We start from the raw sequence: 22,236 nt of genomic DNA on the forward strand, positions 1-22,236 counted from the left end.
AATTATGGGATACTATCAATAAAAAATTGTCCATCAATGATGGCGCTTTTGTGAGACGTCTTGACTGTCATGTAAGTAGTTTTCTCTAGTTAAATGAACGATTTTATATTTTTTTATTGTTTCAAAATGGAACGAATTAGTAGAGTCGGCAAAAAGTCTGAAGTCAAAGAAGTTGGTAGCGTTATCGATGTCATTAATGTAAGAGACCCGTGGCCACTGTAACTTGATGCAGTCAGAAATTCTGTTTGTACAAAGACAAAAATAGCTTTATACCAAGGGTTGTAAATGAGAGTTTACGATTGACAACCTCTGTTCAAGATTGAGAAAAGATTACCATACACGACACTGGTCTGTATAATACAACAGTTTTGTTCAAACAAATTATTTGTCCTGTGTACATAGTAATCAAAGGAAAAAAACTGGTGTCATTGCACTTTACAGACTATTGTCTGTAGACCAAAATGAATTGTTTTTCTTCTTCTCACTGTCAGCGTCTCTTTCAGAGAATTTCAATTCCTCAAAACACACTGTCTGCATGGAACACGCAAGTTTGCATGATGCTGACAGCAGTGATCCCATAAAAATGTTGATCAGGTGAAAGCAATCAATCAAAACAAGTTTAGATGGCGACTTCTACACTTCGCAAGTTACATCAAACATTTTTATGGAAGCTTTTAGTTATTATGAGGGAGGTAGGCTGGAGGAAATCCTGGGTGGTCCATCGTGTAAAAATTTACCCTCCCTCTTTTCCAATATGTAACACAAGACCCTCCCTGGCTCCAAATACGAACATTGCACGGCTTGTAGGACCCTGATAAAAATGGCGAAGTTTTCTATCAGTACTCTTTTGAAAGTGTCGTCTGCTCGAATAGTTTTGGTAAAGCTTGTTCGTATGTTTGATTTGGTGAGTACGAATTAATTTGTGCATCAATACACAGAGGTTACAGTACTTAACAGTGAGAATTTGCATCCATCATAGGATTAGTGTTTGTGAAATCACTACTTATAATAACTGAAAGCTCCCTAATTCCAATTACTATCTATGGGCCAGCGTTAAAGGGAATACGACATGATCTTGCTAATAAATTGACATGCGCAAAAGACGTAAGCTACAACAGTATTTGTTAATTACATTTGGTAAGAATTTCCTAGTTGACAAAATAAGTTCCAGGCCAGTTGTAGATATCGCATGAATTGGCCATACACCTAATGACTGAGTACTTAAAAAAGTAATTTTCACAAAGTGCATCAAATTACATTCGTCATTTCGCTACAGTGAATGGTTGCATACATCAACAGATCATTGGATGAAGTAAAAAATTGAAACAGCTCTCGTATTCCATGAAGAACCAAGCAAATAATGATAACAAGGGAAGAGCCTTGCGGGTTTGATTCTTGAGAACTCAACGTCGAAAAATTATTTTCTCCAATCCAATCATTGGTGACTCGATAGCGAGGGATACGACAAACGCCAGGGCGTAGGACAGGACCAGATTTGACACGTAATAATAGATCTGTAATGCAGAAAAAGGACACACAATCAGGTGATTCAGCATTGAGTGATAATTGAACAGGTTTCTCGAATTAAAGCCAAATCAAATTGATAGAAATCGCAAATAAAAAGAATAATCACACGAACGAGGATGAGTTTTCCAATTCAATCACGAAGAGACAGTCCACTTTAATATTTGCTTTTCAACAAAACAGAAAGATAAACAACGGCCATTCTCGTAAAGACCGTTGGATTTACAGTCGAAAATACAGTCAAAAGACTACGCAAATTAAAAGATTTAAAAATGCTACAAAAATTACAACTGACCATGTTTATTTCTGTGTAATTTATCACCGTTTTTCTACTCCAATAGTAGAGGTACGTGACGATTGGATGGACCAAGTATGCACAGTAAGTCAGACGAGACAGTGGACTCCAGGCACTCCATGATAACAGAGTATGAACAGGACCTGTGGAATGATGACAGATTATCAAAAATAAAACTACATTGTAACATGCGACGAGCGTTAAACTGCAATTTTGCATTTGTATACGGGAAGTTTATTGGCATTGGCCTCAGACTGTACCAACTATAAAGTACTCGAAATAAAGGGCACATGTCTGAATAAATATTTTCATTCAACCAAAAAAGCTGTTTCAAACGTAGCGAAAACTTTGATTCTGCAGGCAAATTGCGGAATAATATGATGTTATGTAAACACCTCAATCAAGTCTGTCATAATTTGTTAACGTATAAGGTCGTGTAGCGAGAGCGCCTCCAAGAGGGTTACAGTAGGCAATATACAAAGCGTTGGCCTCCAAACCACGAAATGTTGTGTACAATGTACATGTACAATATTGTTTTTTTGAGAAATGGATTCATTATTAACACGTTCTACTCAGGGCACGTCTATATAATACTTGGAGGAGAAAAAAAAGGTATGAACGAAACAACAAGAATGAACGATTCATTAAAGGGGCAGGTTTTGTAGGCTTTATCTCTAAACAAATTGTCTAATTGTGCACAACTTTAAAAGGAGAACACTAGACCTAATATCACGTAAATAGTCAATGTCATCAACCACTTATGCATGAACCAAGTATTAAGGACATCTACTTTAAGGTAGTATGCGTCTCGAAAGTGAAAGACTTAAAACTTTTGCTCAGATTTTCTTCGATGTAACTTTAAATCATTCTCTCCCCAAATTAAAAATAAAAATCGGGGGTCACCTTGCATAATTTTTTACAAGAGAAACAAATTACCTGACATTTACCAATATTTGAAATTCAAAATGGCCGCCATCCCCGTGTAAACTCTATGGGGCAAAAATAAAATTTTCGATTTTCGAAAAACTAAGCCGATGAAAATATTTATTATTCCAAGAGCTTTGAAATGAGCCCCCATAAGTGGTAGATCAGAAAGGAATTGTTAAAAGTTTGGGAGTCCCAATATCTGTCCCCGAGGCGCGTTCTAGAGAAATAATCAGCAATAGTTACCTCCATTTCCGGTAGCACAGGCAAATATGACCCAGGCGACGGCTCCGACAAAAACAAAACCAGTGACAGAGTTGTAAAGTGTCGCAATCCATTGGTCTGGATGGTTCCCTGTTAAGGATGGATACTGGCCAAAGATAACGGCCAGGCCACTCCCGATAGCTACACACCACATGGTCAAATTAAACCACTGAAAATATACAAAACGTGCACTAATAATCCCTAAACACACACGGGATACAATTCGGCTCACTCATAATACTTTCAATGCAGTGAAGATAACATATTCTCTACTAATTGATTCGGTAACTATAAATATAAACGAAAATCTGCATACAAAATCTTTAACATTTTTCAGAACTTAAATTGTCTACTCAGCTTAAAAATATTGTGGATTACTTCACAAGAATGCGTAATAATTTTAATGTCATGTTGTAAAGGGACATACTACAATAAGGTAGTATGCGCCTCGGGAACAGATATCCGGACTCTCAGACTTTTCAATTTCTTTTCTGATCTACCGCTGTGGGGGTTCATTTTAAAGCTTTGGTGTGAGAAAAAATTTTACCGTCTTAGTTTTCCAAAAATCGATTTTTTTTGATAGAGTGAACAGGGATGGCGGCCATTTTGAATGTTAAATATCGGCAAATCTTGGATGATTTGTTTCTCTAGTACCAAAATTTGCACGGTAATCCCCGACTTTTATTCTTGACTTTGAAAGAGTAAGGTTGAAAGATTCCTTATAGAAAATTTGAGCAAAAGTTTAAGTCTTTCACTTTTGAGGCGCATACTACCTTAATATGGCAATAGCTGCATTCGAATTTTAAACAAATCATTCGTGGAGCTCGATAAAGCATCGCAGATCCAGAACTGTATAATTAAGATTTCTACCTTATTAATTTTGATTTTCTGTCCATCGAGTCGACACAGTACATAACCGAGATAGATGCCAACCAAATACGCCTGCAGGTGACCCCAAGGTGTTGGATAAACGAGATCACCACCAATTAGGTTATCGTTGTAGTATCTGAAAAAGTTTTGAAAGAGAAATGTAGTTTGAGATAAGGGACATTGTCAGAGTTGGAGTTTAACCCATATCTAGCTGCATATTACCGGGGTACCTGTTTGAAATCAGGGACCTGTATGAGGTGTTGACAGACACGTAATAAGTATGTATTTTCCAAACAGAACATCATACTGGAATTATATCAATAACCACAGCTGTGATGTACACCATATTAGGTTGTGAATTCATTTTCATTTATGGCAATTTAAACTGTCTCTTTTGTGGTATCACAGCACGAATTTCTAGGTCTGAATAAACGTAATTTTCGAATATCTTGCGGTCAGTTTTCGCACTCGTCTTCGTTATTTCTTACACTGGAAAGTCTATCAGGCACTGATGCTGTAGACGGCATGCTGAGCGTGTATACACAGTTGGAAAATCTAAGCAAGGAGCAAGATTACTCTACCACAAGGAAGAATGTATATGAACTAATAGTTACGTCGGATCACTCGGTAGCGGATAGCCATAGTACGTATTAACAACTGCCAAGATTGCTACTGAAATCACCGTGAAAAGTCCAACCACAAACGTGCCCACTTTTGGTGATCTGTGTGGAGGAAAAAACACGAGCATTGAGTATTTTGTCGTGTGATATCGCTCACAGTAAACTGTTTCTCACTAAAATGCGAGTCTTGCAGTCGAAAAATTCATACAAACACATGAAAATATCACTGAACTGTACTGTTACGAACCAATACTCATTAACCCTAAATTTATCAGAAGAAAGGGCAAGAAAAAACTTGTTTCATCAAACTTCGGAAGTAGCCATCTGCAAAATTTGTGATCAAGACACAAAAAACCTAATTAAAGAAAATTAAGGAAGCTTTATTTTAGTTTCTTTTTCCACTCAGTCCATCATCCAACAACGTTCAGCTCTCAAGCCTACACTACAAGGAACTGGATGAACGTTCTTTTCAAGTGGTTTTCAATGCCATTTTATGTGCTGACATATTTAGATTACAGTCATCTGTAATCTAAATATGCCCATATTAGGCCCTGATAAGACCTCAACTGTGTCTTTTGAAGTAAGGATAATTGCTCCACGTTTCACTGATGTACATTTGTTGGCCATTCCTCGTCAACAGCATCATCCCACAGATAACGCCGACGTCATGAGACCCTATAGACTGAAAGATCCATCCCTAGAGCACGCTCTTCAAGAGGGAGGGGCGTAGAGAGCGCCCTCGAGCGACGGATCTTTCAGTCTAGCGGCTCTATACGCTTCAGCGATTTCACAAAGTTTAAGGTTGAAAACGATTTTCTTGCAACCATGAAATATGTGTTTATTTTGAGTAAGGTAAGAAATGTAAGTTCACTTACTTGTAAAGTGGAATGATAAAAAACGGACTGAGGACGAAAAGTTGCATGTCAGTAGCTAAATACCAAGTCCAGTTCATGCACTAGAAGTAAGCAAATAAACATAGAATAAACGAACAACAAATGAGTGAATAAATAATACAACAAATAAAATAACTTCATGCATTAGTTCATAAATCATTAGTCGATCAGTCATTGTTACATGACTCAATTACATTGTGTTTAATGCTGTTTATGGGACAACTTTTCATTCGAAACAATCATGACTCTTTTAAAGTTACACATCATCACCCTTTTGTACTCTGAGTGACTTAAAGGTATACAGTCACCTGTAATCTAAGTATGCCATATATGGTCAAAGGGGCGTTCCTTGCTATTCAAAATGCCCATGTGAGCGCGCTGTTTTTAAAAAGCGGCCACCCGTTTAAAATCTGTGATTGGTTAGATTTTCTCTTTCCATGGTAACTGTGGCAAAATTGGAACAGGTGACAGTATACCTTTAATGCAAGTATTTCATTTTTTTTTGCAATTACAAAAGTTCAAAAAGGCGAGATCGTCCATTTGATAGCACCCTCTATCTGTCAATGTATCTACTCTTAACGAAGAGTAGAACCAGGCACAAAAATTAAAACATTGAATTTACAACATGGAAAAAGTCACATATCTGCATGAGAAACTTTGATTAAATGTCATAGCAATCTGGCTAGTATTTTATCATTGCTTGATGATTTTTACCGATCAGTATATTAAAGAATATTTACTGGCGATCTGACATACAAATTAGGTGTTCTGTAAATTTTCATGAAATTTTGTTTAATGATATAGCTAACTGGAATCACTGACTGTATAAGAGGGATCTCCTGATACTGTGCTTCCACGATGTATCTTGATAAAATAGGTGTCTGACTGGATATGAAGATAACAAGGTGAGTGACTTGTGCACTGAGAAGTGACTGAAATAATAATTTCTCAGGCAAAGTACTAAAGTGGTAATTATGAATATTAATGGAAGCATTCTTAACCAGCTATATATTCAATTTCAAGGGCGTAACACAAGTGGTATTCACTCAAGCATTCCATAACAAGAACACACACACACACTTTGTGGCTGAACTCTCTCCTGTATCATTATCTTCATGGATAAATTGTGATCATGGTGTGCTTGTTGTGCTTTTGTGGAGCAGCAACATTTCGTTGCAATTCTTCTCTGTCATTGGAAATGACTTAAATAATAAACAACCTTGAACAATTCAAGACTTACTTCATGATATATTGATATACGTAAACCTTTTTGAATTTTAAAGCGATCAAAATCAAGTCCCTCCTCACTGTTTTTCTCGAACTCTCAACTTCATCAAAAGTTAACGCTTGATTGCTTTGAAACATCGTATCGGCAACAAAGGGAAGCTAACAATACCATTGTGAAAGTCTATAGACTCTTCACTTTGTGCGCTAAATACATGCTAATCTTATGTTTGATGGTGTGTAACGTTTACACTGTTACAAGTGAATACATTTGAGAAAACAGAAATACTCACAGTATTGGAGAATGGGGGCCATGGAAACAAGTTGTTAAAGTAGAGAATAGTAGCCCACCAATAATCCTTACACGGTCGTTGATAACCTAACACATTTTGATCATGTATTGGACCGTCTCCTAGGTACAAAGTCACCGTAGACCATATCAATAACATCAATCCAAATGCAGGGGTGAGACGCCACCAACGATGAAAGTAGAACAGGAACCAATTCAATCTGCCTTTGGTTTTATGTAACTGTTTCAGCGTGACGTAGCATACAAGGCATCCACTGCAAGATGAAGATATCCCTATTAGACTCTGAAATGATGTTACGATGTGTGATGTATTTCTTTGGAAGTGTAAGAGATCATTGTCATTTTCACTGCCAAATCCATCTACACGAAGTTTGCATAACTAACACGTGCTTTCAAGTTGTTTTCGGTATTTTCGATTAGGAATATAACGTTTACTTTCACGCTACCCGAACGAAACACACTGAAACACAGGGGATTAGGCTTGCCAAGAAAGTTCCTATTATATGGATGTTCGCAGCGAATGACTGTCACAACATTTTTGACAGAGATAATAACCGAGACCAACTTCGAGCGTTGTCACGGTAAACACCGACGATCTCAGCAATCTTCTGGAATGTCATGATTGGCTATGCTGAAAATATTCACGAATTTGCTGGATAGTTTAGTTGATAAAGAGCCAGATAGTGAGGTTCATTTTTAAAAAACTTCTCAGAGAATATTTCAGATCAAACAAAAATTAGTCGATGACAAACTCGGTCACACGGGAAAATATTCTTCAAGTAGGATTTAACTCTTCTCACACTTCATCCATTTTGAGACTGGGAAGAAAAAGTTGATATCATTAAACAGTAAAAAGAGACGGAGGATATTAATTGAAATATAATGATGAGAACCTGTGGAACTTACCTGAGGAAGAAAAATGTGTCTACTCCGAAAACACCAGTATACAATACCAGAGATGAGAATCTTGTAAAAACCTCATTTATAACATAATAGAAGTCTCCTGTTACAGTGAAATGACAATAGGTGCAATTGTTACACATCATGGTCATTCTACAATGTAGGAGAAAAACATTGCTAAGCACGCGGTAAAACTTTCTACATCGAACGCGTTCTGTAACGTCGATCATTTTCAGGCACCCCAAGTACAACGGAACTTGCGTGTGTCTCTGTGCGTTAATTTTTGGACGGTTTACACGGCTGTCAGAACATGTCTCACACTCAAAACGGGCAATTGGACCATTAGAAGGGCTTTCAAGATAACTTTCAATTCTTTCGCTATAAGTAGGAGGAGAATACTTGATATTGCATGAAAATCATCACTATTCGTCCGTTTTGATGCCACGTCACAAAGAAGGAAGTTCATTATGAGAACACAGCTTCAGTTCGCTATGACATTAAGAGAAACCGTGAACCAGCTGTTTCAGAATAGTTAGGCAGACGACAGGTAGGCAGACAGACAGACAGACAGACATACCATGTGATTCGTAAATGGCCAGGAAAAGACCAACAACCCCTTTTTTGGTATCAAATGAATGATGTCAAAAACAGTAGTGTGCATGTTGTTTGTTGCTTGCTTGTTATATCGAGCTTGGGCCCTGAGCAGCCCAGCGGAACTTGCCAAAAACCATGACGTCATGGTATAAGGTCAATACGAGGCTATTGCGAATTCGAAGTCACCCACCCATGTTATTTATACACTGTTTACAGCTGTGAATTCGGAACAGCCCAACCTTGGCTGTGAACCAAGGTGTCATGGGTTTTGGCGAGGGTAAGATCATGGTTTGCCGCCTTGTAAAGGCCTGGGATGGATAAAGCAGCAAGCAATTATAAACGTGATACTTTAATGATAGTCAAGTAATATATTTTGAAATTGGTATTTATTATTCATTTGATACCGAAATAGGGCTGTTCACAATTGACGTCATTGTTCTCTCATTAATATGCAAAAATAAATATTTGTCCGCATAATAGATTACGTGTTTGAAAATTACGCATGCAAGAATACTGAAAATACACCTAGTAGGCGACTGCTGGTGTAACAATGAATACTGAAAGACATATTCACGACTCAGAGTACAAAATGCAAAAACAGTCAAGCATACTGATAAAGTTTGTCCGCATGCAGCAGTGTCTGGGAACAGCGCTATTAGGGATCAGATTATTGATCTTTGTCTGGCCATTTTGAGGACAGACGAACAGACTAATAGACAGACAGACAGCGACAGACAGACAGACAGACAGGAATTCCCTATCATGTAGAGTTCTTTTTTGTAAACATGTGACAAAATCGAGGTTTAAACTACGAACCTATGGACGATAACGAGAAAAAATAGGAATGTCCAAGAATAATCCACATCATGCTGATCACTCGAATTCCGTTGATAGCCGAGATCGTTCCGGCAGTACCCGAGCTTGTGCCGAGAAGTTTCCTACCATTGGTTACGACAGAGAATGAAATTAAGATCCTGCCGAGAATACCTGAAATAGGAAAAATTTGATTGTGTGAACAAGCTGTTTGAACCGCAAAAATGGCAAGCCATTATGTACTGACGCAGTGAGACTGAGTGTAGATTTGTGACTCTAGTACCACTGTGAGTCTTCATCACTTCAATCCTGACGCTATTCAAAATCATCTGAAACTTAGTCTTATTCTAAAATTTACTTAACGGTTGTTATTAATGGTCGTTTGATAATCCCATAAGTCTTGTCAAATAGACATTTTAAATTTCATGTTTATGAAACGCGTTTGTCGAAGTGAATGCCATGCAATTAATCAGTCTTAGACTAACAAAAGAGCAAAGCTGCATTATATCTCACACCTGGTGTTTTCTTCTTGAGTTCGTGTATCGTGGACTTATTTTTTACCAGTTCTTCTTTTATTGTGTCCATGTTAGCGATCTTTTTACTCCTCTTGATCTTTCGTTTGAGGTTCCAGTGCCAAATAACATCGTATGAAGTGCCGAGTACCATCAAACCAAGTACAACACTACATATGACACTGATGAAGAATTATATGACTTATGTTATCGAACAAAACTAATGAAATTTCCTTGCTTGTGTCAACGTATACTCATTTATGAAAACAAAAAATAATAAGAAACTGTCGTCCTTTTGCAGGTTTTAAAGGCAGAAACAGGCCTTTGTTTCACAAATTATTTGGTGACGAATTGAATATTTGACTTAAATATGGGATGTGATGATTATTTACCGTAATCTTACTCACATTGAAGAATATTTACGGGTGATAAATAACTCTGTAAATGTTTGACTAGATATAGAGAGCGTATTTTCAATATTATCTTAGGGGTACCGATATTTCCGAAGGGAAAGCATGATAAAACCAAGTATCATGTATAAGTTATCGAAAAGAGATGGTTTAACTAAATGATCTATTCCCTTAATAAGACTAACAATCTGTAAACAAACAGCTCGACAATTCAATTCTCTTTTAACCATCTACAATGTTTGTTGATCAAAAACTTAAACCTTAAATCAATCAATCAATCAATTATCAATTAATCGATCTAACAATGATCTCTGACTCAGTCAATGAAAATGTAGTGAATTGGTAACTTACATAGCGACGTAATCTCCCGTACTGAAGGGAATGTCTTTAACACAGTATACAAAACCCGGCTCTGCAATGGCAGCTGCATATCATCAGAAGATAAAATTGTTCAATGTCAATCAAGTCTTTGTTATATTTATAGATATTTAATATATGTAATATCATAAATATATGAAATATGTACAGAGTTAGAAATCCATGACTATCTATCAGTATGTATGTTTATGTCGATGCTGTTGTTGCGTCATAGATAGATAGAGAGACGAACTTCTGACAGATATACAGATGGAAATAGAAAAAAAATCCAGCAAGACAGACAAACAGACGGAAAAATTGGGTCGTTTGATCGATCGCTTGACGGATAGATAGATAGAGGCACATAATATGCATGATTTGCATAGATATAAAAGCAACTTTACTTACATTCAGTTAAAAGGTATTTCACTTCACTGCTATTGCAACTATCTGGAAAACAAGTTCCCCACTGAAAAAAGTAGAAAGATCAGACACCTTATGTAAGGGCTTCTTATGTATTAATGAAGCAATGTGAAATTGATGAAAACATCCATGGAAACTTACATTGTCGGACATGCAGTACATGCCGCCGAAATGCCTTCCTTCCGTTGGCTTAACGTAACGACAGACATCGAATAAACCCCAGGCCTTAAAGTCGAGAGTGTAGGTCCATTCTCTTGCTACTTGTCTTCTGTTTCCGAATGACACTATCACTGTAAGAAAATCAAGCAAACAAGCTTTCATGAGCGAGAATTAGGTTTATGTGATATCAATTTCACATGCAGTAGCGTTTACACACGCATCCAGCAGGGCTCGAAATTCCTCGACAGCCAAATAGCTCTTTCGGACGAAAAATCTCTAGTAATGGTTGTCCAACGGGACTACCACCCGTCCAGGCACGTCAAAACAAGACAACGTAACATACGTATATCCGAACGACCTTACGCTTCATGCATATCTTTTGTGGAACCATAATAATTGCAGAAAGTCTGTAATGGGGAGGTGGGGATATAATCAGGCAGTCTTTAACAAACTCTCAGCATTCACGTAAGTCACTCTAATTTTAGCCAATCAGGGTATCAAGGGTAACTCCGAAAGGAAGAGTCAAGACACAGGCCCTGACTGTTCAATGCGAAAATTTACATGATAATTTTGATATCACATTGAAAACAGTCCAATGTGAAAGGTCTCCTATGTTGTGAGATGGAGACAGACACTCTATTCTTTTAATTACTGCAGCCACGATGAACTGATTCTACAATAACTATGGTGTATCAGTGGATGAAGATGTGTTGACCAGTTCAGGTACTGAGTAAGTATAATCAAACACTTTATGTTGTGATCTGTATATTGTAGCCATAATTTACATAAGTATCACGTGACAGTAAATTTAAATAACCTATCAAGCATCTTCTTTTTCCTCCCCACAAACACTGCAGTGTTTCCCATTGAGATTAAAAGCTGCTGTGCCAATCTTGTCTTCATTTTGTGAAATATTGCATTGTGTTCTGTGGCCGAGAACAGTTCGTGTACTTGTGATTAATACGAGTTTTTACATCTGGAATAGTCCGTAACAAAAATGGACGGACAAAAGAAAATTTGAGACACTTTTTTTGAATTTATTATGCTATCCATTTATTGATGTCAAATTCGACAGAAGACATCGCAGCACTGATTTGTACTCTAGCAGAAAAAAAACACGAAAACAGGGCATTTTCAAAGAGTAGAATCATTCGAATTCGTATTGAGAGGTTATTCAAATTTGTTGTCATTCAATTTTTTGTGAACAAAGATTACAAAATACAAATCACAACTCTTGGCAATGCGTGATTTTTCAGAAAAGTTATATTCTGAAAGGATTACAATTTCAATTTTTTTTTGCAGAGAATTCATTGTTAAGAAGGGCCGCATACTTGTCTTGCGTCCCGAAAGGGGCAGTAACTCTAACCTTTTGATAATTGTTTTCATTCATTTTGTCTTTAATGTCAAGCATAATTTCTTGTTAAACTCCCCGAAGCATGTTGATATAAACAGCTTTCAGCTTGTCAACTCAGCTTGTGTATGTACAGACTGTATCGATATTGTTGACGGTTGAATCCTGGCCCAGACTAGTATTCAAATGCTAACGATAACTTCATTTTACACGTACATAGATGTTATGTTGACTAGCTAAATGGGTGTTTCACCATCCTTTTTGGTGTAGAATAAGAAATTGACATACAGAATGAAATATTGAATAATCCTCAAAATTTAGTAACGGGTCCTTTATCTTCGACACTTCACTTGAGAACTGATATTTGTTGTTCATATAGGATGCATATTACGGCACAGGTTCAGAGAATTGTGCTCATAATAATGCATGGGGCTATTCTCAGAATATCACTGGAGCATGTAAACGCTGATTCAGAACGAACATATGAAATGGCACCAAATAATTATTATTTTGATAAATCAATACAAGCAATTCCTCAAAGGCTTCCTGGCGTTACATTTGTCATCGTGACTGTAACGAAGCTTTGTTCGATATCTGTGATTTTAGAAGTTTTCTCTTTATGGAAGAACCACTTGATTTCTTAGGAGTTGAGAATTTAAAAAAAAATCGGCAGGTCAAGGAGAAAAAATAATTTGATCCGGTAATGGCTTGAGAAATATCCAACAGACAGCAATAAAAATACCTTGTCGCCGATGCCTTAAAAGAGCAAGTGGAAAATCCGATTTAAAGGGCTCCTGCAAACTGTCATGGCAACTACAGACCATAGAAATCATATATCTGATTTTATTTGAGATAAGCATTCACACGGTAGGCATGACAACAAAACGTGACGCCTTTTCTGAGAACTCTTCGAAATTAGTTGACTGCTCTGTCACGATTCAAAACAGCTACACAAGTACTGAGTTAGACAACTGCACCGTCGCTTCACTTCTATTAGACTCTTGTTAACTACTATTAGACAACAGTCATTGTCAATCTACTGAGAAATTTATGACATTACAGTGTACTAAATGTTGTGACACAAATTGGAATTGATCACACTACACGTGCACGATATTTTCTTCTGACCACCGGCTCTATTATGACAGCTTGAAGGAAATCGACTCAGAGGGATCTTAAGTACAATACTCCCCAGATCCATCAGCTCAGGATGGATATTTTACCAGTTGTGTCGTGTAACAAATTCAATAACAGAATTGTATATTGTAAACTGCTATACGTACATGTCACAGAACACTACAAATTATTATATGTACAGATTTGAACCAGTGACATTCCGAACCCCATGATAAAAATTGTGCAGAAGAAAAAGATGCATTGCTTCAGCAAACGGAAAAAGATACTTTGGTAAAGGACTGACAATGGACCGGAGAAAATAGAATTGTGGACAGTGGCGGGAAATATGCTGACCTACCAAAGTCCTCCAACCCCGAAATAAAATGGGGCTCCCCTTAAGAAGCAAACATTACAAACCAATCCATCCAACATTTCTGTCTTAAGTAAGATTTGAAAAATGTTCAAATGTGGATCCGAAAGATGATCACGGGCATTACATTACGCAACCAGATTTGACGCGTATTTGTATTGACGAGTGTTTATGTTGCTATGGTCTTGTCACGGCCTTGTCAATGTCAAAGCCGCAGAGAGTTAACTAAAGTAAACTAAAATGAATAAAAGTTTGATGTCAAGGATAATTTACATCGAACTACTTAAAATCACTTCCACAGCAAGTTACTCTATACTATTCCTAAATCAGATGTAAAGAATCGCCGTAGAGACATACAAGATACAAGTGTACTTTGTACAGATGGGCGTTACACAATCAAATTGAATTATTTGTGTATATTGTGATGCAGCAAATTTCGTTGACCTCTATTCCCAACAGTGGGTGCAATGTTTCCTTAAAACTCACAGGAGCTTCTCTAATCTGGCATGTGCATGGATAAAAATGAGGAAGTATAATACGTTTTGCCTTCCAAACAGTGAACCCCGTAAAGTGTGACGTTTACGATTGAATAAAGGATGTGCGTTGATAGCTCTTTACCTCTTGTGTTTAATGCTTAAGTTTGAAATGTGCGATCGACGATAAGGTCACAATTATTTGAAAATCTTTTCCGCGGCTGTTGCACACGAACAGAAGAGAAGTGGGCTGTTTCTAACCCGGAGTGTTTTTGTTAAAAATGGAACTAAATCCCCATGAGTATGTGTCAAGTTTGGTCACTAAATGCTAAAGTGCATTATACTATCTGGTGTCTGTGGTAGAGCAGTGTTATTTTGGTTCACAGGTCTGGCAAGGTTGCATGGCATAGAATAGTGACGGGAAAGCAGGGATTACGATAATTTTCAAGCGTAAAACCGTGATTGTGTAATTGTCGATGTCGACAAATCAAAAAAGAAATCAAAAATGGATTTGACAAACTTGTCAAGTACATTTATGTGCACAGATTTTTAAACAAAAACTAATGTCACTTCAATATTCCTCCGTCTTACTTACTTTGCCTGGCGTAGTCTTCAGAATTTGACCAATCATCGAGAAATCTTCGCGTGTCGTTGCCACAGGTATCGGACACCCATTCGTTTGTTGGTCGGACATCTGAAGAGGTGGCTATCAGAAGAGTTGTTAAACGACTAACCATTTCATCGTCGTCTGGTATTTCATCTAAGTTTGGCATTCGTGAAAGCTGAAGCTCAGCTTCCTTTTGCAATTTCCAGATGGCATCATATCCCTGAAGTGCCGCGGTCAGTCGATGGCCAGCAATGCTGGCGGCAATAGCAAAATAGAACGTCCAGCGAAGAGCCATAGCTGAGTGAAGGCGTCCCTATACATTCGCACTATCTTTCTCGGGCGGTAAGAAGGCCACATATTACGTCATGCAGGAGAGATATCTCTGATGTTTTACGTAATAGAACATGTATTATTGCGACGTAGTTAAAAATATATTGTATGTATGTATGTATGTATGTATGTATGTATGTATGTATGTATGTATGTATGTATGTATGTATGTATGTATGTATGTATGTATGTATGTATGTATGTATTTGTCTTATTCTTCTTGTCCAATTCACTTATTCTTTTATCTCAAGACCGGGAGATGAAAAAATAAGACCATAAATTAGATGGTGGTGACCTTGTACCAGACTATGTATGATCGTTGCACTATTTTATCACTTCAAGTCTAACATGAGGTTCAATTCTCTCATAGATGAGATAAGAGCTTTCGACATGTCAAGGTTTATAAAGCTTAGCTTATCTCTAACTTCCAACTTGAAGTTCGAAGACTCTGCATGTTGACCAATGTAAAGCCATCTAGAGTATGGTGGTGATATCTGGTCTGCTTAGCAGGAAATGCACATTGATAAAAATGAACTTGTACGGCAGAAATTTATGAATTTTCTATGTTTTAAAATCGATTTGCATTATTACTCATATTTACAATTAAATGACGTCAGAGAATGAAATCATGCAGCGAATCATTTTTATTTCCCAGAATATTTTTGAACACAGAAACTGCTTTTTGACGAGACGGATACTTATGAAAATAAAGTGACCACCCCACTTCTGTGCTGTTTGAAAAATACATGACCCTTTACAGTTTTTAAATTTAAGGTGACCTCCCTGGATTTTGCCGGCCCAGCCCCGGCCGTGATAACTGAACGTTCCCTTAGTTCCGATTGAGTGTTTGATGTAGCACAAACGACACGAATGCTGATACGACGCAAGGAACAGGCGCTATTGGGTAGGCCTAATAACCGATTTATCATGTACCCATGCCCAGAATTTTACTAATAGTATGAAAAACCTTAAATTTTGAGGCTTTACTTTATTGTGCCTTGCTCATGAATATCGAAATATTTATGTTAACAGGCTTCATTCATAAAACCAAACAAAAAAATATGTGCTGTTCCGATTACATGGTTTTCAAAAATAAGGTAGGTAGGTAGGGAAATTTTCTTTTTTTTTCATTTTTTTTTTATTTCTCAATGTGCATTTTGTACGCGTTCAAACGAACTACCAGTGAACAATTTCCTCATGAAACGCACTCAAATTGAATACCAATATATTAAAATAAAATATTCATCAGTAGAATTGAAGTGTGTGGTTTATTAGACTGCCATGGAAATTGATATGGCTGAATAACAATTCTTTGACACGAAAGTGAACTGTTTATCCAAAGGTAAATCTTCAGCTTTTTGCAGTCACTCGCAAGAAAAACGCACATGCTTTACGTTGAAGTTGTTTGTAGCCTCGCCAACCTGTATATTTGTCTGCTGTACTTCCAACCACGCCCCAGCAGCATCACTGGCACATTCAACTTGAATAGAGTACATTTTACATTCAGAAAAACCTGGATGGTGTTCCTCCAAAATTTCTTCGAATGTTCGGTTCTGTTTAACAGAAGACAAAATCGACCTTTCTTCACCATGATCGCATTTGCGAAACAAAATTGAGTACACGTGTCGTTATGTCCATCGCGAGTCACCATTTTGTTTGAGACGAGGCCTGCTATAAGTAGGGATACCAGGCCCTTTTTTGTTCTTGGTTAAACTTACAGTGGAATTTGATCGAGTGTCCGGTTTGCCTTGCAGAGCTCGACGAGTCTACATGTTGCTTATCATTAGAAAAGTAAACATTTGCAACAAATTGAGTCTTCGTCTTTGGTTGGTGTTAGATTACAGCGCGCGGCAAACGTTTCCCATACACTGTCTCGTCACGATCACTGCAGTCGTTTCAGCATGTCACTCACAACAAGCATAACACTGCACTACATGCACATCACCAGTTTTCTTTTAGGTGTTTACTTTTAAATTGGGAACTTTATGAAGAAACAAGTAAATTCTTTTTACAAAAAAAAAAACTTAGTAAATTCTTTTTACAAAAAAAACAAACTTTTCTTCTCCTCTCGATGTCAGCAATCACGACAACAGTTCCTTCAGCATGCAGTCTGTAGCATTGTCAGTGCAGTCTACTCTATCGACAAGTTTGACACGATACAACACTGAATATAGTCAACCAGAAAATGCTAAACACTCCTGCATGAAACTTTAATCCCGCTTTCTCTTTTGTCTCAGCTAAATGAAACTTTCTCAAGTGACACTTCTCTGTGCTACAAAATAGACTTGAAGAAAAGTTGATTTTGCACATGCAAGTGCAATTCAATCAACATTTTGTGCCATTGAATAACACACCCAGTGTTTCTGAAATAATTCACTGTATTTTGGCGCTTAATTTCCCGGACGGCATCATACACGGCAACAGGTTAGCATGGAGGGGACGGTGATATCTCTCTGCCTTCAAAATATTCTTTACCTTGCTGAAGAAATACAATGTTCTACTATAATAAAACGCCCAGAGTCAGTCCGGTTGATGTTGGGGACTTTCCTCGAGATATAGATCCGACACTCGAAAAATATGCAAGTGAGTTTTGTCCGAGTTGTATTTCCCAAATCAAAGTACACAAATGGCTGAAAGAAAACTTTGATGATGTGCTATAGCTATAGAGCGGTGTCAAGCTTGTTGTGCATGAGTGGCATGCTGAAACGACTGTCATGATTGTAGACTAGACAGTGTATGGGAAACGTTCGCCGAGCGCGCTGTATAATCTAACATCAAAGACTCACTTTGTTGCAAATGTTTACTTTTCTAATGATAAGCAACATGTAGACTTGTCGAGCTCTGCAAGGCAAAACGGACACTCGATCAAATTCGAATTGTATGTTTTCTTGAAGATCTTGTCTCAGGATTCAAAAAACTGTTTGAATGATGGTTCTATCTTGTCTACTTCCAGGGTTACAATTTTTTTAGAATTAAAATATGCTCGATTTTTTGACAAATAGTCAAAAACTTTCAACATATGGCTAAGAGTCATTTTGTGGGTATCCCTATGAAAAAATACAGTTGTATAATAACATTAATTCTCTAACTAATCTGCTTTAAAATACTTTTTGTGCAATATATTGTATGAGTACGGTATAAGGAGCTTTTGTTTTCTTTACACAGAGACTTGAAAATGACAAAAATTTTGTGAGACAGAGTTGAAAATTAATTGGACGGCACTAGCCACTGTGTATACTACCAGTCAAAAAGCTATTTTTCGCCATTTTCAAACTACTGTAACTTTCAGAGTTTTTAAGCTAGCTCTGTCAAATTTTGGACAGTTAAACTTGAGTAATAACAATTAGATCTGTAAAATTTCTTAAGTGTTACATTTGAGAAATTCTGATATTCAAAAAACCAAAAATCATAGGAATATGAATAAAATAAGTCATTGTTCAACTGATCAACTCACAGTACAGAATAATCCCCCTGGAGCTGTCCTTTTTTACACAAGAATATTACTCCCCCCTAAAAAGCTGTCATCTTGTTGTAGTCAATTTTCCTTTAGCATTGAAATCTAGAGTCAGGGTTATGATTTTTTCCTTTCCTTTCCTTAGATTTTTCATTCTCTCTTCATTTGCCCGTCTTTCAACTTGTCTTGTTTATCAATTCCCGATTTCTGCACTACCCCTGTCTGTCATTTTCCCCAGTTTACGTTTAAGGTTGTTTACATACATTTATTATAAACACGATTGGAACTAATTTGGGAAAATTGGATGAGAGTAATTATTAGGAAAATGTAACGAAATCGAAATTTTTACAGCTGAAATTATACAAAATGATAGAATAGTGTAAAATTTGAAATATTGTTCTCATCGAACAAAACAACGAAAACACAACGATTATTGCATACCTCTTTCATCGGATTCATTTTTATGAAAATAAGTTCATTTTTGTGTAAATGTACTGAAGAAACTAGACAAAATGCTTAAAATTTCTCTAATGGACGAATTTGAGCCAGGGCACTTTTGAAATGCCCCTGACTTTTTCATGAATTCAAGGCTTCATAAACATAAAACTGAGTCAGGGCACATTTTAAAAGACCCTGACTGACTTCACTGTAAATCAATCGAAAAGCTTCATTTTGGTCGAGGAAAAATGACAAACTGACATTATTACTAGTGTTTCAGTAATGAAGAAACTCCAGACAAGCTCACATATTTTCATTCAAATATGAATATTGTTCATATGTTTTGAACAATATTGCATTAGATACTATCATGCACTGATTCTTACTCATAAGATTCCAACAGCATTGTAAAATTTGAATAAAATTTTAAATATGGTAAGCAAATATGGTGTAAAATTAGAGAAATTTCTAAAATTCTTGAGAAATTCTGCCAATCCAATTATCCCAATTTAGTTCCAATCGTGTTTATAATAATGGTTAAACCATGGCATGCTGACTTTATTCCCATACCGGTACATCATTGAAAGAGTATTCATTTCTGTTGTCAAATAGCATTTTGTAAATTTTGTGTAACATCAACAGATGAAAAATGAACACAGTTTAATGTTCGCAAAACTACCAGGGTTAACGTTTGAAAACAGCTGATTGTAGCGTTGGCAGTTGGGGCTCGCTGTTCAACGAAGTACGTACGTACGGCAAAATTCACGGTAAATTCCGAACGCACAGATTTTGAAACTACTCAGAACTGACCTTAACACACAGTTTTTGGTGTACGGGTTTATATTTTAATGATAGAATGACTATAAAAAGTAAAATTGACCAAAATTTTGCTCGATTCACTATCACAAAACACTTCCGGGTTTTCACTTGGCCTGCACACGGCGTGGCCTGCATAATATGGCCGCGCTGTGCATGGCGCGGTTCGGAAATGACAACAAGAAGGTAAATGAAAGATTACATCAAAAAACGGCCGTGAAAATGCTTCAAACTTTCCACAAATTTAATATAACAGTTGCTGTTTGGTATTTGTCCCTGCATTTTAGCGAAAACCTACCTACAAAACGCCGTTTAGGCACTGAACAACATACTGTAACGAGCCATTCCATTCTAACATAGGAAGTAGTGGCCTGAGAAATGTGCGTGCCGCAGTACGGCACGCTGTATGGCGAAAAATAATGCTGGATTTTGAGCGCTAAAATGACACGATATTTTTTTCTTTATTTTCAAAAAAAATCCCATGGTAGACCGAGCAGTTGAATTGGAATTTTTTTATCGATAATTTTATTGAATTAGACCTAACACTTTTTGAGATACAGCAGTTTGAAAACCGGAAACCGTTCAGTGTGCAACAACTGTCAGTGTCATGTCGCAAGTTTTCATGAGCGTCTGGCATCACTTCTAGAAGAATGACGTATTAGTTCACGGTCCTTTGTGGAGGGACCGTGATTAGTTCTCGCGTGATTCGCGCGATTTTTTATAGTTCTAGCGTGATTTCATGCGTTTCACGTTTTTTCATACCGTTATTTTTACTTCCGGGTTTACGAGGCTCTAAAAAGTCTAGGGTCGGGGGGTTAAAATTGGGTTGGGTCGGGTAATCGGAACAGCACATATTTTTTTGTTTTGGCCTAAGCAGTATAAGCCAAGAAGTCAACATTTACGCACGACATCGCAAGTCTCCCATATCTCAATGAATCCCTAGAAGAATGACACCGGGATTCAAAAATTGTCGTCCACGAGGAACTTTTTAAAGTGCAATATACTTTTACAATAGTAACCGATCAAAAACTGTACCCTGCTTTTAATCTCTCCTGATTGTGATCGGGATCGATCGTCGCTCCGTACGGCACGGACATGGGCCGCCATTTTGTTTGTTGACACTGAGAGTTTTCACGTCAACGCAACAGGTGTTGCGCCCGCGCGACATCACTGTCAAGCCACGCGCTCAAAAACCATGTTCCTCAAAACTCTTCAAATTTTTACTTCGGTGACATTGCTTCGCGGGCGGAGAGCGGCAGCCATTTTTGTTCGTTAGGCCTAACATTATTTACTATCAAATTTCAAATGTAGTTCAGGAACACTCCAATGACATTTATCGTGCATATCTCGACGTGTACCGTGAAATATCACAACCGATATTTTACGGCAAACGTCACTGGGATGAAGCAATATTGGCATTGGTATTTGTAGGAAATGAAACTCTCCTCAGGCTAGGTTTGTAAACATGTGACCCACCAAACATGGCAGTTATGTAACAAGGACAGTGTGCTCATATTTGGTTTGAATTGTTCCATTCAAGAAATATTTAAACCAGAAAAACAAGAACGGCAGAAGTAAATAAGGTGTGAAACTTTAGGTACTGGAGGTCAACTTTAGGAACACGCATAGCATGGGAATGTTTCAACACAGTCCCTCTTAGTTCAGTAAATGGGTTAAGGTATCGCATTTTCTGTGGAGAAAATTGAGTTTGTTTTTTCTTTTCAGCAATATAAAACTCTATCTGCCTGTTTTGTTTGACATAAAACTTCATACCGGCAAAGTAGTTTGAGCAGGTCTGCCAATATGTATAACAGTTCATGAACAATGACAGGAAATGACTCAGTGTATAGGCTGTTTCAGTTACTGCCACCGCACCCACACACAGAAGGTACACTGTATACAACATACTGTAATGAGGTCATGAGTCATAGAACCTTTCACTTAGACATGTAGGCTATTTCAGTTAATACCACCACTCCAACATATTTGCAGGATTTTCCCTTTCTCTTACCTCATTTGCATATTTTTGACACTGACATGTTCATTTGAACAAATTCACATCTCAACCACTGGGTCGACCTGTACACCAAATACTAAAGATGGTAAGAGCGGTGGTTTGGGAGTTTTTGAATTTGACGGACATACATTCGCACATACATACATACATACATCTATACATACATACATAC

General features: G+C 37.3%; 1 protein-coding gene across 1 annotated transcript; it reads right to left on the reverse strand.

Moving 5' to 3' along the window:
- Positions 1-1,105: 1,105 nt before the first annotated feature.
- Positions 1,106-15,338, reverse strand: LOC139115584 (nose resistant to fluoxetine protein 6-like). The gene is made up of 14 exons (XM_070677827.1): positions 14,998-15,338; positions 11,075-11,223; positions 10,919-10,979; positions 10,505-10,577; positions 9,747-9,925; positions 9,235-9,405; positions 7,831-7,927; positions 6,908-7,178; positions 5,373-5,452; positions 4,492-4,599; positions 3,878-4,013; positions 2,990-3,176; positions 1,820-1,962; positions 1,106-1,514 (listed from the first exon to the last, which is right to left on the reverse strand). The coding sequence occupies exons 1-14, from the start codon at positions 15,302-15,304 to the stop codon at positions 1,404-1,406; spliced, it is 2,073 nt and encodes a 690-aa protein (XP_070533928.1). The 5' UTR covers positions 15,305-15,338; the 3' UTR covers positions 1,106-1,403.
- Positions 15,339-22,236: the final 6,898 nt, after the last annotated feature.

This window comes from Ptychodera flava, chromosome 17 (assembly GCF_041260155.1).
Source record: "Ptychodera flava strain L36383 chromosome 17, AS_Pfla_20210202, whole genome shotgun sequence".
In the NCBI taxonomy this organism is placed as follows: domain Eukaryota; kingdom Metazoa; phylum Hemichordata; class Enteropneusta; family Ptychoderidae; genus Ptychodera; species Ptychodera flava.